Below are 18,082 nucleotides of genomic sequence, written 5' to 3'. Positions count from 1 at the left end.
CAATTACTTTCCTCCTACTCTTCTTAAAAGCCAAAATTAGTGGGATGCACAACTAAAACCTGTCCTGTGAACAGATTCTCTGTAGATCTATCCAACTCCCAAATACCAAATAAAATGAAGCATGAAGTCCGAGATTGAGACATGACCAAATGTGAAAAAAATCATCAGCGGATATAATTTTTATTTTATTTTTTATTTTATTTTTATTTTTTTGCAAGACTCTGAAACATCAGCAATCATCTGTAATTTCACTGATTATAACAAATGCTCATGACGAAAAATATGTTGCGATAGACTGAAAGTTCAGGAGCAAAAAAAAAACCGTGTCTGATGTGCTATGATTGTGTGTTTGCAGTGAGTTTAATTCCACTTTGCCAAGAGGAGCCCTTGATTGAAGGAGGTCTTTACGAGCCGGAGGAGGGGAGCGCAATTTCCTCCCGGCCTCCGCCAGTTCCGCTGAAATAACAGAGCAGAGGAAGCCCAGCTCCCCCGGGACGAGACACACACACGGACACACTGATGCACACGCAAGCCCGACAAGGCGGCCAGCACTGGACTTACAACAATCATACACAAAGACACACCTACAAGGCAACCCAGACATACGAACAGACAAAAACTCAGACAAACCGCCAACTTGTGATAGAATAATATGTTGAAAGGTCAACCAGAGGTAAAGATGAATCACCTACATGTGCACCATAATACGCTGGAATGTTATCAAAAGTTAATTTACTTCAATAATTAAATTCCATGAATGAAACGTTTAGATTCATCACACAGAAAGTGATAATACTTCACAGATTTATTTATGGGGATTTTGCCGCTTCTAGCTACAGAAACCCCAAAATTCAGGTTCACAGAACATTAGAACTGGAAAAAAAAATCCTCACAGAAAAGTCTCCACAAGGAGCATAAGGCACAAAAGATAAATGCTACAAATACAGCTTTTCCACATGGTGCAAGCAAGCAGAATACTAACAGAAAGTTGAGTGGAAGGGAAAAGCATAGAAGAAACCTCATTAAAGTGTTTTGAGGAGAACCACAAGAAGGGAGATGCTGCTGGAGTCAGAGCTTTAAGACGTGTTGCATCCCTTTTGTAAAGCTTATGATCAGAAACATCTTGACAAAGTCCTCTTTACTGAGTAAATTTAGCATATTATTGGATTTAAAGCTTCCAGCGATTGGAGCAAGAGAGAGACAGAATCTAAGGTGCTTCAGATTTTTGCAGTTTTCGCAAAAAAAAAAAAAAAGTTTGGGTGCCATGTCATCTTCTGATGTTGATCCACCATGTTTTATCAAATCCAAAGTCAGAGCAGAGGTAGACTGGGAAATGTGACTCTCATAATAACAACACATTTAGCAACAAATATTTAAAAAGTGGCTGAATTTGGACTTACAGCAAACACAAACGCCACATAATGAGTAGACTGTCCACCTTATCACCTCTTCTTAAAACTTTTTCTGCTGCACTAAACAAGAACTGCCAGCTAATATATGGGAGGCATAGAGAGTCTGAAGGTTTTATACTTAAATAGTCAACCAATAGCTACTGCAGTCCAGTAAGTTTGTCGCACTACTGTACTGCGCAACAAACAGTTGCATACAGTAATAACAATAAATTTAGGTTACATTGTGCAACCCTGCTGAAAACCGTCAGAAAGAGGCTGCTTTAATTTTCCAGCAGGATTTCCAGCCCACACAGCCAAAAGTATTAACACCTGCTACAATGACCAAGGTAGCAGAGTGATTGTCCTGCCAGCGAACTTTCCAGAACCCTACAGAGAATCTCTATTTTCAATAGAAAAAGGAGGAACACCACACTAAACAACGACGACGAGCTGAAGGCTGCCATTACAGCAACCTGGACTTCCTTTACACCTGAGCAGAGGTGATCGCCTCCATGCCACGCCGCACTGATGCAGTAATTCATGCAGAAGGAGCTTTGAGTGCATTCAGAGTACAGTACACAAACTTACTTTTAACTGTTTGTGTATTAAACTATTATTAGTCTGGGGTTTTATTAGCTGTAAGCCATAATCAGCCAAATTAACAGAAATAAACGTCTGACATGCATCACTCTCTGTGTACGACTTTACAACACAAAGCAGCGCCATCGTTTACCTATATTACGGCAATAAATAAACTCTTTTTTTTAATTTATCCTAGCCTGATTTCATTGTCGAATCCAAGTAATCAGAGTTCCCTGCATTTCTGAACTCTTCGGCAAGTTTGTGTCGCGATGAGCAGCTTGTGGGCAGGCAGGTGAAACCTCTTCCCAACAGCTGCTGCACTTTATGATCGCTTGCCTCATGCCTATAAGCGAAACAAGATCACTCAAAGTTCAGCCGTCAAACTTTCAAAATAAATGTCGGCATGAGGTAATTTGTGTCAGTAGGCAGGCCCGTGTGTGTGCGTGCTCGTGTGTGTGTGTGTGGGTGTGCGTTAGAGCTCATCAGCGAGGGAGTGCTGCTGCTGCAGCCATGCCCTGAGGGGAGTCAGTCAGTGGGGAGAGAGGAGAGACGCCAGTACAGGCCATACAAGTCCCGCTGCCTTACCTCCTCCGCCTAACCCTCACTGCCTCGCATGGACCTGCCAACATGTGCGTCAGTGTGTGTGTTTATGTGTGTGTGTGTGTGTGTGTGTGTGTGTGTCAGGGTAATATTAACTTGGTGGGTTAGGCTTTAGGCTTCGCCACCACACAAGGAGAGGGAGAGCAGGAGAAAAAGACTGCAACAACAACAACCTTAAGGCTCTCATATCTCTGCTTACGTAAGTAACAAAGTTTTCTCCGTCACGACTGTAATTGAAGTGGAACTGCACAAGCCACGGCAGGCCAAAAAAACCAATCACTCTCAAATCTGTAATGAGCCTAAACATAAGCGAGCACACTCAGCGCCTCAAAATAATAAGACCCCCGTGGATCTTGCGTAATTTGTTTTGGCTGAAGCCCTTCCGTTAAGGCGCAGGTCTCCGTTGTTGGCTGAAAGAAATGTCACCAGTTTTACCTATATCACTCAAACACCTCCGGCTTATCAAAACCGCCTTTGCCTTGCGTGCCTCGCACACAATAATCAGCGGTAGCCATGCTCAGTAGCTCGCTAAGCCTCTTACACCCTTCCCTCAAGATTAGTGCTTGGGAGCGACGACAGATGCGCTCCGTGGTGATAAAAACACACACACACACACACACAGTCGGCTGCACCTGTGTGAACAGATTTGACGGCGTGCTTGCTCAAAGCTGACACACAGACGCACAGAAGGAGAAAAAAAAAAAAAAACCAGAGCGCGGTGATGCCATAATCGTGACACACCTGCAAGGCCTCAAGGTTTGGCTCGGCGCCCTGGTTCGAGCCCCCGAGGAAAGAGCTAGGCAAACAAGAGTTCAACGGCGGACAGGTGAGGAGGAAGCGGATTCAGTCGGGCTGAAATGAGTCTGACCAACAATATGTCTAACGTCTAGGGAGAGTAATTGGCAGCTTGGCGCCTTCAACTAAAGAGCTTTTCAATGCGGAAAAGATGAGAGTGGATCTGATGTTCACGCTGAGAAAAATCACCATCAAAGTTGGCGTGTGAGCCTGTGGGGTCCTCACCATGAGGGGTAAAAGAGCCGCAGCTTCCACATGTTCGCACACAAATCCCTCTGAGAAACGTCACCAAGACTGGTCCAACTTTTAAACAAGCTAAACATCCTTTAAAAAGTTGTAGCAATATTAAATCAGTCAGTAGTGTGTGAAACAGATTTAGAGGATCTCTGATTTTTAGCTGTAAAAGGATTGATGTGAATCAATACGAAATGAAAAACCATTTGTTTAGATATTGCCAAATCTTGACCTCATCTATGGAATCAGATCCACATATATACAACCATATTGAATCTAATCTCAATCTAATTCACTCTAAAGCATAAATTCACATTCAGATTCAATTAAAAACAATCCAATTGGTGGAGTTCTCCATCTAACGAAGTTGGACCAATCCCACACACAAACATTTTCTCTTTATTTCCAGTGAAGTAAAAAAAAATAATTAAAACAAACAAGTGTTTTGACCCTAAATAACTGCGTTGTATCAATAAATGTTCTGTTTTGTACTGATTTTCCTTCGTAGGAGGCTGCATGACCCTCACTCAACAAACTTTTAACCGTTTTTACTCCAAACACAAAAGTAGCATTTGTGTTTCGATAAAATAAATAAAAGTAGCAAGTATGAAGAAAGGTCTGAGATGACGCTGCAGCAGCATTCTTACCACTGGAGACGAAATCCGGCAGCCAGGACAGTCACAAATCGGAGGGTGCACCTGTAAGATTCCTTTGGACATGAGAGTCTTGAGACTTTTTCCTGAAAACCAAGAGAGATGCACTTCAGTGGACATTTAGGAAGGAGTCAACATTTCTCCTCTGTCTCATATGACATTAACAGTTCAGGCTTTTCACATCTCCTGTAGATGAACTGAGCATATACTCAGTTAAGTTCCAAGATAATTGTACCCACTGCCCAGTGTGGGCTGCTAACGAGACTACTGTCATCTGTCCATAAGAACTGATATAACTAACTATTAGGCTAGCAGTTTGGACCTGGGGGCGCCATCCCTCCCCCGCACGCACACACATCTTAATGCGTCCTGCCTCTGCCTGTTTGTGTAAGAAAGAGTGCAAAAAAACTGGACGCAAATACACTAGAAAATGCATCCAAACAAGGCAAGATAACAATAACACAACAGAATGACAGCTGGTCAGATTATTTAAGAGCTAAAGTACCGAACTCCAGCTAAATTCATCCACAACAGCAGCTATGAAATTGCTTGGAACACGTGTAAATGTGTCTAATGTTACTTTAAATCCAGCATAAACTGCGTAAAGGCATCAACTCCCAAGCAGGACTCCACGATCCATCCCGCCAAAAACATTCAGTAAATATTTTTTATTTTTTTTAAATGCAGAGTGTCTTAATTTGCATCTATGTCTTACTTCCACCTCATCCCATCCAGATGCCCCGGTCTGGTGAGCGATCGCAGCCCAAAGTCTGTGTCAAAGCCTCGGAGGGAGTGTGGAGGCTACCCATGCGCCTTTTACCCATCTGTCTCCTTACGCACTGACGGCTGTAACCCTTTCACTCCAAAACCCAGCTCGCTTCGCGCAGAGTGGACTCCCTGAAGCTTTAAAGTGATGATAAAAAAATGTTTTCCTCCCCACAATATGAATGAAAGTTAGTGCCGCTCTTACCTTTGTGTCTAATGCTCCGCTTCCAGTCTTTGGCAGTCTCCCGTCCACTAACAAACTGGAACTCGTTGGGGGTGAGCCACTCGCCCCTGTATTTTATCGAGGGTCCCTTACTGCCCTGACACAGTTTGTTGATATAAAGCAAAGCCTTGTTCTCGCCGCACTCCACCTCGATGCACGGCTCCCCGTTGTCGAAGAAGGGCTGAAAGTCCGGGATGGAGGAGAACCTCTCCAGCATCAAGTCGTCCGTGTGGTGGTGGAGGTGCTGGTGATGCAGCGCCGAGTCGTGGAGCCCCAAGTACGCGCGGTGATGGGCGAAAATGTGCTCGTAGGGCGGCGGGTGCGGGGTCACCACGGGGATGGCGGTGGCATTTAAAGGGGCCAGGTATTCGGACTGGTTGAAGGCGGTCAGAGCCATGTCGTCTCCATCCAGCCGCTCCTTCTTGATGGCAGGCATGTTAGTGGGAGCCGAGCGCCGGGAACGAGTGAGAAGCTGCGCGCCCGATCCAACTTGAGCGTCCTCCTGGCGTGCAAGCGGGGCTGAGCCAGACTGGAAGACGCGCCGCTCGGTTTTACGCAGAGGAGCCCCCGTGTCGCCGTGAGAGAGCGGTCTGCTGAAGTTGCCGGATAGATTCCCATTCAGTAGTTTCCAGCTCGCAGCGGCAGCGTCGCAGCTCTCCTACCTCCCACATTTAATCTCGCTCGCTCTGCTAATACCTGACATGCTGGGAAGCCCTGAGCCACTTACATTAGGTTAGATCACCACTGCTCAGAGTGACTCGTCCTATCACATTTGGGTAAAAATTAAAAGATTTTTTTATATATTATGATTATAACGAGGCGAAATTTAAATAAACCCAGACCAATTACTTCCAAGGGCAAGTAAGGAGTTTTATATATATGACCAGTATTCAGTTTCACAGCTGATCTAAAAAATAAAAAAATAAAAATTTAAAATTTAAATAAAAATTAAATAAACCACATTGCCACACGTTTTCAATCAGAAACCAAACTCAAACTGAGAATTTTTTTTTTTGCGTCATTAATGCCGCTGTAAGTTTAGAAAGAGTTGTTGAGATTCAGACTGCTGGGTGTTGCTGAAGTCACGCTGAAGTTCACAGACCCAGACCAAACAAGATTTGCACTCTCCGCCGCTTCTCAACTTGGCCCATTTAAACAGCGGAGGCTTGGCGAGAGCGCGGCGCAGGAAGGAAGGAGAGGGGGGCGGGAAGGAGGCCTGCGAGGGACGGCGCTTCAGCGACAAAAAAAAAAGAAAGAAAAAAAAAAAAGCATGCAGGAACCGTGAACTGGGAGCATGAGGAAGTATAACCTGCCACGAACTCAACAGATTAAAAAGAAACAAGCTAACGGTTTCATTTCCATCTACAGCCACTGTTCAGCATCAATGAACAGAAATATTCTGTAAAACTAGTCAAAAAGAGTTTAGTTTATGTTGCAGCTATAAGTGACATGAGCTCAAACTGGGATTTTATTGACTTTGACACTTACTAATTTCAGCAGGCGCCGGAACTGAGAGCAAAAGTATGATTATCTACATAGGACATCATTATATATAAAGGCTGAAAAATATACATACAACGCGTTAATGTTTGGATGATTAGACAATTGAAGAAACCACAAACTTTTTGCAGTTTCAGTGAATTTTACCCATCTTTTTCTGGCACAGTCCACAGATTTTCAATATCGCCAAGTCAGGGCCTTTGGTTTAGCCTTCTTTCGTCATTTCAAAACCAGTTCTCATGTGTCTGGAAAGATTGCACACCCAACAAGTATCAATCATCTTACCCAAACTCTCCTCCTCAACAGAAAGGAAATATGTTTAGGATCCACCAATGGCTCTTTTCACTAGCTCCTACTGGCTGCCTTGTAAGTGTTTTTGATCACCTAGTTCCTCCTTTTTTGCACCTCCTTTGCTGGGGTTTGAACCGTGTTGAGTCAGGCTGAAAACCCAACATCAGAAGACTATTGGTCACAAGTAGAGAGAATTGTTGTGTCACAAGAGTGACTCTGTTGATGGCTTCTTACAGGTACAAGTGAACACAAAAACAAAGTCATGAGGAGCTTAAAAAGCTGCAGCGCCATTACCGGACCATCAAGGACCACAACGAATGGTTCAAACCAAAAAACAAAATGGAAGTGGTACGACCAAATAGCATTTACAGGCACTGATCAGCAAGCAAAGTTGATTTGACTCTGTCCTTGAGTTACTGGATTCCACAATGGATGATGGCGAGTCCTGAACAGAAAGCTGCAGTCTTACAGTTCAAAGTAAAGTTACTTTAAAATGAACATGAGCTTAGAAGGTGGCGACCAAAAAAACAGTCCTTTCTTCAAATTGGATGCCTGCAAGTTAGTTTGGAATGTGTAATTCCCCACAAGGATAAACCAGATGCCTTTTGGAAAAAGGTTTTATGATTTGATGAGACAAGCATTCAGATATTTGGCACAGAAAAGATTTTGTACAGGTAGCTCAAACTTGGACAAAGACCCCAAAACACACCAAAAATCATAGGTAGCATCAAGGTGCAATTTGGTTAGAGACATTCAATAAAATGAAAAAACACTGAGTGTATGTATTTAAACCTTTAAGTGTTAATTACAGTAACAAATTTGGGCTACCAATTTTTCTGGTTTTAAAAATCATTGAACTTGTACATTGTTCCAGCATGTATGAAAAAACTTCAAAGAAATCACAAAGTGTCAAGGGAACCTGAAATCCATGCCAGTGATGAGTTTCTGTACATTTTCTGACCGGTTCTGGTGAAACAGAGAAGTGGGCTCCTGAGTAGAGGCCACAGGCCACCTGAGGTATCCACAAAGGCCCACACTGGCAGCTCAAACGCTCTGGGTGGGGTACAGCCTCCTGTCTGAATGCAACCATCTATTTGTTATACTTCACCTACGATAGCTCCACCTCGTCTCCTGCTACCACACAGCACCACCCAGCTGCTGCAGTCAAAGACGTCAAACCTAAACACCTCTTAAGCGTGTCAGGCATCAGGGTAAACATCACAAAATGTGAAAACGTTGAGAGACGTGACTGTTATTTCACTCACTAAGAAGTTGTTTTTAATTTCTTCCACTATGAAATAAAGCAAAACGAGAAAACAGGCTGGATTGTTATGTACTGGATCCCCAAAATACAGCGTAGTTTTGGTAATCTAGTCCAATTTTCTGATGTTACAGACACAATCAATGTCTTTTATTGGGATTTTATGTGGAAAAACCAACACTAATCAGTACATAACTAAAGTAGAAGCAAAAGGAAACATGGTTCTGAAAACGATTAGAAGCATATAGGAGAAGGTTCTCTGGTACAATGAGATCAAAGTTGAACTTTTTCACCTATATACAAATAACACCACAGATTACCCGAAATGAACCATTTGTGAAAACATGGTGGCGGCCGCATCATGCTGTGGGTCTGCTTTTTTTTGTAGGGACAAAGAAGCTGATAGGAGATAATGGAAAGACACATTTAAAAGACTTTAGATTGGGGTAGAGATTCATCTTCCAGCACGACTTCAACCTTAAACATAGAGCTACAGACCAAAGCACAAGCTAGATTGGCCCAGTCAAAGTCCTCTTGTCAATCCAATTAAGAATATGAAGCAAGACTGAAGATGAAAACTAATGCTCATAGGTGTCATTTAAGTTTGAGTCAATTTGCAGAGAAGAAAGGGCACAAATGTGTCTCCAGATGCTCAAAGCTGGAAAATACACCCCAAATAAAACACAGCTTTATGGCTTTTATTGGTAAAATCTTTTGAAAACCGTCTTTCCTTTCACTTTCACAGCTCACAAGTATACACAACAAGCACTGATACAGAGAGGACCTGCAGAAAAACATCAAGCCTGTTGATGTGTCTCTCTATAGGTCATGTAGGCCTAAGTTTTAAGAGTGCCTCCTTATAAAGAAAGCACTTGCAGAAAGGATTTTTACAGCTTCAGAGTTTTAAATTCTACATTCCTTCTGGTGTAGGCTAGATTTACCCTTTTCATTTTACTTAACCAGGTTTACTTGTAGAGATATAAGTAAACTGTGAACACCTGTGGCTTTAACTGAAGAACAAGCCTGGAACCAGATTTTTCTAAAACCGTTTTTTTTTCCCCCCTCCACGCTGTCTGCGGGGCAGGTTCCCCTGAGCTCCTGGAGCTGCTAAGCAAAACCACATCTGACCCCCATCCAGCGGAGAACCACCCAGGTGGATCTCACACAGACACATGGAATAGCCATTCCAACAGCAGAGGAGGGGTCCAAAGCGCAGTGTGTCAGGAGCTTATAAATCAGCCCAAACTGCCTCTGACACACACAGGAAGGAGGCACGCCACACACCGCAGGCGGAAGCGGTGCAGGAGGCGGCCAGGGTCCAGAGCCTGGCCGGAGCTGGTGTGAGGCCTGCAGCCAACGGCAGGCGGGCAAACACCCAGCAGAAACACACGCCAGCAGCTACCTCACTGTGACGGCGGACTGTAAACGGACATGTTTCCACTTGGACTGAAGGAGCTGTGATGTCTGAGGGGAATGTAATGGAATTAGTGGTTTTGTGGAATAGGCGAAGAGCGGAGAAGATTTTACACGCAGAGCAGAAGAAAAGCAAAAATAAAGAGTAGCTGCCATCACTCATCTCAAAAAAAAAAAACAACTAAAAAAATAAAACAGCCAAACAGCTCAGACTGAAAAATGAAATTGAAAGGTGACATTTTTTTTTTAGCTTAACAATAATGTCAGCTGCCACATGTCGAGTGCGCCGAGCAGCGCTGCTGACATCAATCTTGAACTGCTGACATTTAGGGCGAATGTTTACAAAGCCGTTTCAAGGAAGTGGAACGCTACGTTTCAGATGAGAAGCTCTCTGATTCTGTGTTCATCAAACCAGCCCTCGCCACATCGAAATGTCTCGATGGAAACCTCGCCGATCGATGCGTTGGCGTTGGAGCTGCACCGCCGGGAGAGCCCTGATGAAACTAGTCATAAAGGGGACACCCATGCCGACACCCACTACCAGTCCCTGATCAATGACTCACCAACTGGGGCTAATCACAGAGGGGTTCCCCAAACCTGAACAGTGACAACACTCAAGCTTTCACAACGCATTAAATTTGGCTCATGTTAAATGAGTAAATTTTTTCCATCAGCACGCAGTGTGGCTTTAAGAAAAAAAAAAGCTTTTCATACCAGGGAAACCTTCTCTAACCTTTCATACTTGTTACCGACTTCTCTACATATCTAACAGATATCTTCTGTTTAACGGTGAATTAGCATACAACCTTATTACAGTAAAAGAGGTGCGCTGTTCTCATGCTGCCTCCATTTTGTTTGTGCGACATTTGTCAACGACTCAGCTTCATTATCATTATCGATGTTGATAATTTCACAAAAATTTGACTATCGTGAAGTGGTTTTGAATCTTCTTACTTTTTGACATTCGACCTTCTTTAGCTACAGCTCTCGTCTGTTGAGACTCAAGTGTTTCATTTAAGATCTGACTGTCTTTCAGTGAGAATTTAGGTGAATAACTTTGCGGTACAGCGCCTTACTAAAGCTTTCATCAGGTTTTTTCCATTATGTCACTTTACAACTATAAGCTCCAACTCGTCTTGCTGGGTTTTATGTGACAAAGTTTGCGTCTCGTACTGATGATACCAAATATTCATATTTTTTGGCCTGAAAATATGAGAACATAATGTCTTGTCTGGTGGCCAAACAGCTCAATTGTGGTTCTCATCAGACCAAATAACTTTCTTCCACTTGGCCATGGAGTTTCTCCCACAGGCCTTTTGGCAAAATGTCTGCAGTAGAGCCTTCATCTGAGTTTTCTTCAACCGTCTCTTTCTCATTGCATAAAGCTTTAACTGGTGATGAACCTGGACAAAAGTTGCATCCCTCGACAGTTGAAGCTTGTATCTCCTTCAGCGTAGTCATGGTAACCTGGCGTCCTATCTCGCCTCAGTTTGTGAGGACGGCCTGATCTAGGCAGATTTACATACGGGACATAGTCCTTCCATTTTATGGTGATGGATTTAAGTCAACTCCAGGGGATGTTCAGGGCTTTAGAGATTTGTTTTTATCCATCCCCTGACTTATACCAATTGCACCAACTGGATGGACCCTTGTTGAATTAAGTTAGTCACTTTAAAGGGAGTGAATATTTATGCATTTGCTTATTTTATGTTAAGCATTTTTATGTAATTGTCAATATTTTTAGGGTCAAAAAGGTCAAACTCTTGAGTGATTTGCAAAGCATTAAAACAAATGTAAAACATCAAAAGGGGGTGAATATTTGTTTAGAAAAATATTAAATTGTCATGTAATAAAAGCAAAGAAGTCCACATGTGCTTTAACATGAGTTGAAGTCTGAGTGGTGTGTAGTTACAGCTGGTAAGCTACAACAGAAAAGGTCATTTGACTTTATTGCTAATGACACACCTAACTTAGACCGATATAGATCAAATTACTATGTTAGGATAAACTTCATCTTTAGGTTTGTCTTTAAACCTATAAGTTTAGGTCAAATGTCTGTAGAGATGTTTTACAAAGTAAAACCTGTGGTTATAATTCTAATTTAAGAAGATATTAATAAATAACTCATAGCTAAATCCAATACCGCTTTATGACTTTTTTTGTTTTGTTTTTTTATCGCTAATCCTTACAAAAGCTTCACAGGAAATATCCAGCTGGACGGCTCTCTATGTTAGGGAAAAACACCGTGCAGGCTACTGCCTTCCCTCTCACAGTGCAGCTTTGTCCTTTCCTTCTCGTCATCGTGCAGCAGGAACCCCCCTGCAGGGGCCCCCGCCTCTGCGCCGTTGTTGGCAGCGGCCCCGGAGCCGCAGCGCTGCCGGCGGGGGAGAGAGGTAATAAATAACCCGGGGAGAGGAGCGGAGACCGCCGGGCGGTGCACAGTCTGACCTGACAAATACTCACTGGAAAACCATCAGAGAGCGAGAGCCCACCCCTAGCGCTTGGAGCCAGCCTTTCAGACATGAGCAGCAGAATATATAGGCCTGCCCCTGCTGGAAAAGAGGAAAGAAAGACAGACGGAAGCGTCTCCGTCTCTTCCCCCGTCATCCACAGCCAGACGCCGCCGGAGACACGGCGAGAGTAATTAACTATTAAAGGAGGGGATGAATTTCTGTTGAAAGGTTAGACAATACGCCTAGTCCAACTTTCCCACAGAAAAATAAACGACCGACACAAGAGGTTAAAGGAAAAACAGTTATCTGGACTTCTCTAAGCACCGAAAATGTTAAACTTTTTTGTTTTGTTTTTCAAAATAACCCTGCTGAAAACTCTGAATCAAAAACACACCGAGCTTACAAACTAGCTGGCTGCTGGATAAGTCGGATTCAACCGGATTTTTATAATTTAACAGTAATATAAAACTCAATCTGAAGATACACATTTCTGCTGTTTTTTTTTTTTAAACCACGTTCAGTCAAATCTTAAATTTTCACACACAAAAAAAACACAAGTGAATACAAAACAGTTTTGAAATTATGTCATTTATTATAGAGGAAAATATTTACATGTTAATCTGGATCTGACAAAGTTATTTCAGCACTCAGGGTTAGTAAATGCAAACATTTCTGTGAAGAGTAGTACCCTAAAAGTCCTTCAAAAGCGAGTGGGGGGGGGGACAATATTTTTGTCATACAAGATCCCATGATGTTAACATTATTGGGATTTTTCTGGTTGGGGGTATCTTGTGAGCAATAGCATAGTTACCATGGTTTTGAATGGTGAAGTTGTGATAAATAATACCAGTCATATAATGTGTTTAGCAGCATTTTGGGTGACCAGTAGAAGCTATTAAAGGTTATTTAGTGAAAGATAAGAGACAAACAATAAGTCTGCAAGTTGCTCAGATGATGTAAGAGGCAAAAAAAAAAAAACTTCTCTAGAACAACTGATGGCTGGATATCAAGCGGTACATTGAGCTACATCACCATCACACTGCACCATAGTTGAAGCACTGTCCTAAGGTCTGGAGAGACTCAAGAAATCAGAAAGAGGCACCAGTTTGTTGAATTTGTGGCAAAAATCTGTAAGAATGCAGAATAAAGGCCTTTTCATAGCATAAATTTGATCTTTGAAGTTTTCTTGAGAGCTTGATTAAAAGCTCGTCCTGTTCTTATGAACTCAGTATGGAGCCTCGTATCGTGTTGTGAGCATTAGGTGCTGCTACACCTCTAAAAGTGACATAAAGGGCACATTCCCAGTCTTCATATATGCTTAAAGGCAGATGTTATCACCAAGGTTGGTACAACCAGTTATTTTATGTTTTTAGGACAGTATCTTGGATCCAATTCCAGATTTTGACCAGGCCTCTCCAAAACCTGTATTTTGTAGTTTATTTTTTGTCTGCTTATTGTTGTGCAGCGTAGTCCAAATGTCCTTGAGCGGAAGCTTCTGTACTGATGGCTGGACATTCGTCTTCAGGATTTTCAATTAGAGGAAAAGAATATGTTTCCATTAATTTTAGCAAGTCCTCCAGGTCTTAAAGAAGGAAAGGACACCCAGACCATCACCCAGCCACTCCCTCATTTGAATCTCAGTGTGGATTTGAAATCCAGTGATGTTGCTTCTCATCTGTTCTTAAATTTCTTTGGATCAGGTCACACTGTGCTGCTTTCTAAGATCTTTTGTCCTACTTTATGTTGTCAAACAGTTTCTAGTCAAGTTATTTCTTTATTCTACTGAATATGCACACATATGGTGATGAAAGTACAAACTTGAAATCCAAAACATGGTTTATCACAATTATTTCATGATTTTACAAAGGGGACAACTATATTTATTATCAAGTCCGGGTTAGTTTGTTTAGTTTTTTCCCCCCTATTTAAATAATCACTTGTAACTGTAAAGTGCTTTTTGTTTATATTGAGGTTTTTCTAGTCTGACTTGGGTTCAGTGAAATAATTCAAACTCTCTGATGCTCATCCTCAACAACATCTAAAGCCAGTAAACCACCTTGGTGCATACCATCGATCCCTGTTGTTCAGTCCAAACACCAAACAACCAGTTTGATACAACCAGAAGCCTTACTGAGCAAAATTTATGTTCAAAGTGTACGTTTGCACGGCAGCTTGAAGCTGTAAATGATTTTTAAACACAAACACTTGAAGCTGAGTGGTCGACTCTGTCCAACCAAAACCAGCTGCAAAGAAAAAGGTTGTCCTGAGAACACCTGAAAAAATAAACCAGGTCAAATTTTGTCTTTAAATTTAATTTAAAAAATAAACTAACTTATGAGTCCTGGGCTCTTAGTTGAATCAAAGCAAGAAAAGTCTGTTTCAAAACTATTCTAAACACAGCAGCCAAACTACTTCATGCTTGGTAAAAAAAAAAAAAAACATTTTACCCATACTGAAAAAATTAACTCTCATTCTTATTGCCGTCCAGATTAACAGGGGAATGTCAGGGGAATTTCTTCAACATTTTTATGCATGTCTGATGGAAAAGATGCAGCCATTCACAATAAATCAATCAGAAACACAGATGTTGTCTTTTCCCCTGTATTGATTTTGTCTGCACTGACCTCAAATACACGGATGATCCACAAGTTCAGCACCCTGCCTGTACGTCTAATGTGTGAAGACAGAATATACCACCTGCAGGCTCTGCCGGGCCTCCTAAGTGGAAATATCACGGAAAACCTGAGGATTATCGAGTGACAACACAGAAAGTGTGACCTTGCACCGGTGTCAGATGGTGAAGATGCTCAAAATAAAATGTAAACATAATAACAGATTTGAGAAGCATGCAGGATTAATTGAACTGAGAGCAGAAAACCGATTCACGACGCTCAAATTCACTGCTTAACTAACCTACTTCATCTTACGTAGAGTTGCTTCTTCAGATCAGCTCTTCTTGTAGTAGCCTGTAATATGCCTGGATCGTTAAAATGAAGCTACTTCTGCCAACTCTCATTTTTATTTATCGAGACATGAAACTTCTCAGGGGTCCTGAAGGGAGTTCGACTCTCCGAAGTTGGAATTTGTGGAATTTAATTTCAGAAAACGTTTCAGGGGATGCAGACTCTGGGCCCTGAGAGTAATATTTTCCTGCGCACATGGAGATACATCACAAGTGGAAAAAGGGGGGAATTTAAGGATAAAATTGTTAAAAATTAGGCAAGAGTCTTTTTGGAAAAGCTTGAATTTTGGCATTTCACAACCATCCATCTGGTGGTGGTACTAAAAAGCACTACAGAAAACTCATCCAAAGTGTGTTTTACTAATTGCCCACCAGACAGTGTTTTTGGATGAAGAAACCACAACAGCCCATCTTTTAATACAGTCTGAGACTGAGGTTTTAAAACATTAATTATTTTTTTTGACCGTATCTGAACCTGTACGCACAGGTAAAACTATCTTCTGTTCTAGAAATTTACCCAAGAACTCCAGGTAAATTTTCTTCAAAAAGCCGTTTAAAAGTGAAAGAGTGGGACCAGCAGTCCTCTATCTCCTGAATTTTAGAGTTGGCAAGCAGGCAGCGTAACATTAAACCAGAGGGGAGGAAGAGGAGGAGGAGGACTGCGAGAGAGGGAGGGGGGGTTATGCTGTCGTGTCGGCGCCCTTGGCCTCCCCCAGTGGATCTGGGGGGTCAGGCGGCTGTCTCTGATCCCACACAGCGGCTCTTCCACATGGGATTTATTTTCTTGCTGGATGGGCAGGCAGGCGGCCCAGGAGGATTCTCATTTTAGACCAGCGTCTGTAGCTGTCAACGCCAGCCGACAGAGGCGAGCGGACACCCGACCCCGAGTATCCTCCCTCAACACTCCCCTTTGGACTCCCTCCCCTCCTCCTTTTATTCCCTGTGCACGCACACACTGAGAATAAACATTTTTTACAGTTTCCCATCTCGTCTAAATGAAACTTTCACTTATTACAGCTCAGTTTAAAATAACTCGATTAAAAATTGAACATCATTGTTTACTCCGTTTTGTTTTTAAACCCCCGGTGCAGTCCAGGAGTCCTTATCTGTGGTTGTAAAGCTCCGTGGCGAACTTCAGGCTTCAACAAGCAATGAGCCAAGTCTATCGAGAGAAAAAAAAAATGCACAGCGTCTCCCCTTCCTCCCAAGCGCCGTTAATAATTTGTGCAGTAAAAGATAGCGTGCCTCTCTGAGTTTGTGGGAGTTATTGGCACAGTATTCCCCACCATATTTGTGCGAGGCAGTGATAGGAACATAAATTATTTCTTATCTCTTCCGCAATCCATTTTTCAAAGGGCTCTCTCTGTGTTTGAAGGGTAGCAGCGCCAGCAGCCAAAGCCCAGATAGTGGGCTACATTAGCCTCCAAGAGATCCGGCTTGCTGATTCCAAACAAAGCTATATGCACAGAACTCATTGATATGTGCAGGGCCATTTAGGTCCACGGTTTAATAAATAATTAGGCCTCTGGAAGGTAAAACCCCAAAATATGAGCAACAACTACAACAACAAATGCAAAAAAAAAAAATTAAAAATAGAAGAACATGAGGTCGGAGCAAAAGCAAATTAGGATTATTGTCGCAAAGCTTCGACTGTGCAGATTCTACAAACAGACAAAAGCTGTTCATCCAAACATGAACCGAAACAAATTCGGAGGTGGGTAGTGAAATAAGAGCATCGCACTGGTTTCAAAACAGAAATCTGAAAAGTGTGGTGCACATCTACAGCAGTATTTTTGTGTAGTTTCTAGCACAAATATCTTGAAATAAGACAAGCCTAAATCAGAAGTAACTTTTCAGCAAGATATAGAAGCTTGTTTTAAGTAAATAACTTTTTCATATTGATGAAAAAGTGTTAGTTCCATTGGCAGATTATTTAACTTATAACATGGGAAAAATGCCTAGTTTTCATCTGAATTTATCTGTCAGTGGAACTAGCACTTTTTCGTCAATATTTAAACAAGTTCCTATATCTTGCTGAAAAGTTGCTAGTAAGTTAGTTTTTCTTACTTCAAGTGAACTGAGATATTTGCACTAGAAACTACACACACAAAAAACACTTGGCAAGATTTTGTATTTTTGCACTGTAAAGACTTTGATTTTTCTGCCCATTCTTCTTTGTACAACAAAGAAATTTATTTAGATTGGGCGGAGAGCATCTGGGAACATCGATGTTCAAATCTTACCACAATTATATTTATGTCTGGACTTTGACTGGGCCATTCAGTTTTATTGTTCTGCTGGAACAGAAACCTCCACCACAGCCTCAAGTCTTCTGCAGCTTCTATCAGATCTTCTTCCAGGATTTCCTTGTAATTAGCCTCATCTATCTTCCTATCAACTTTGTCCAGCTTCAATCAGTCAGTTTTTATTTTAGTTTTCAATATACAGAACAACAAAAATAGAACGAAATAAGCTAAACAAGGCAGAGGAAAATAAATCGTACAGATATTCGATGGTGATGTTGGTTTTAAGGGTGTGCTTGTCTCTGCCAACGCATCCCACAGCATTATGGTGCCACCAACATGTTTAAACGTGGGGATGATGTGATTAATTTTCCTCCACAAATGCAATCCAAGAAGCTACATGTTGGACTCATCTGACCAGAGCACCTTCTTATTTTCAACAAGGGCTTTTTTTCTGGCCAGCCACTCAAACCTCAGTTTTGTTCACAAAAAAAAATCCTCGACACTTTCTCCCACCTGAGCTGCAGACATTTGCAGCTCCTCCATTGTTGCCATTGGCCTCTTGTCCACTTTCTCCAATTAATGCTCAGCTAAGGCAGACAGTCACCTTTCTTCTCTACTTTTGCAGTTGTTATACTCCATCCATTTTCAGTTAAGGCCTTCACGGTAAATCTGGATTATGCCAAATGCTTTATTATGTCACTTCACATAAACCA

The 18,082-nt window shown here is 42.0% G+C and overlaps 1 protein-coding gene across 3 annotated transcripts in view; it reads right to left on the bottom strand.

The window, feature by feature from the left end:
* Window positions 1-6,438, bottom strand: part of samd11 (sterile alpha motif domain containing 11) — a 63,046-nt gene extending 56,608 nt beyond the window's left edge. Inside the window, exons 1-2 of one of the 3 annotated variants that reach the window (XM_007577311.2) lie at window positions 5,226-6,438; window positions 4,250-4,341 (exon numbers count right to left, since the gene is read on the bottom strand). In XM_007577311.2, coding sequence (XP_007577373.1) covers window positions 4,250-4,341; window positions 5,226-5,679 — 546 coding nt within the window. In that variant the 5' untranslated portion in view covers window positions 5,680-6,438. Of the gene's footprint in view, window positions 1-4,249; window positions 4,342-4,970; window positions 5,070-5,225 lie in introns of those variants that run through there. The other 2 variants (XM_007577312.2, XM_007577314.2) reach the window with 2 other exon arrangements.
* Between the last annotated feature and the right edge of the window lie 11,644 nt (window positions 6,439-18,082).

The sequence above is a fragment of the Poecilia formosa genome, unplaced genomic scaffold, assembly GCF_000485575.1.
Source record: "Poecilia formosa unplaced genomic scaffold, Poecilia_formosa-5.1.2 Scaffold437, whole genome shotgun sequence".
Lineage (NCBI taxonomy): Eukaryota > Metazoa > Chordata > Actinopteri > Cyprinodontiformes > Poeciliidae > Poecilia > Poecilia formosa.
This window is presented reverse-complemented; position numbering and strand designations above follow the sequence as displayed.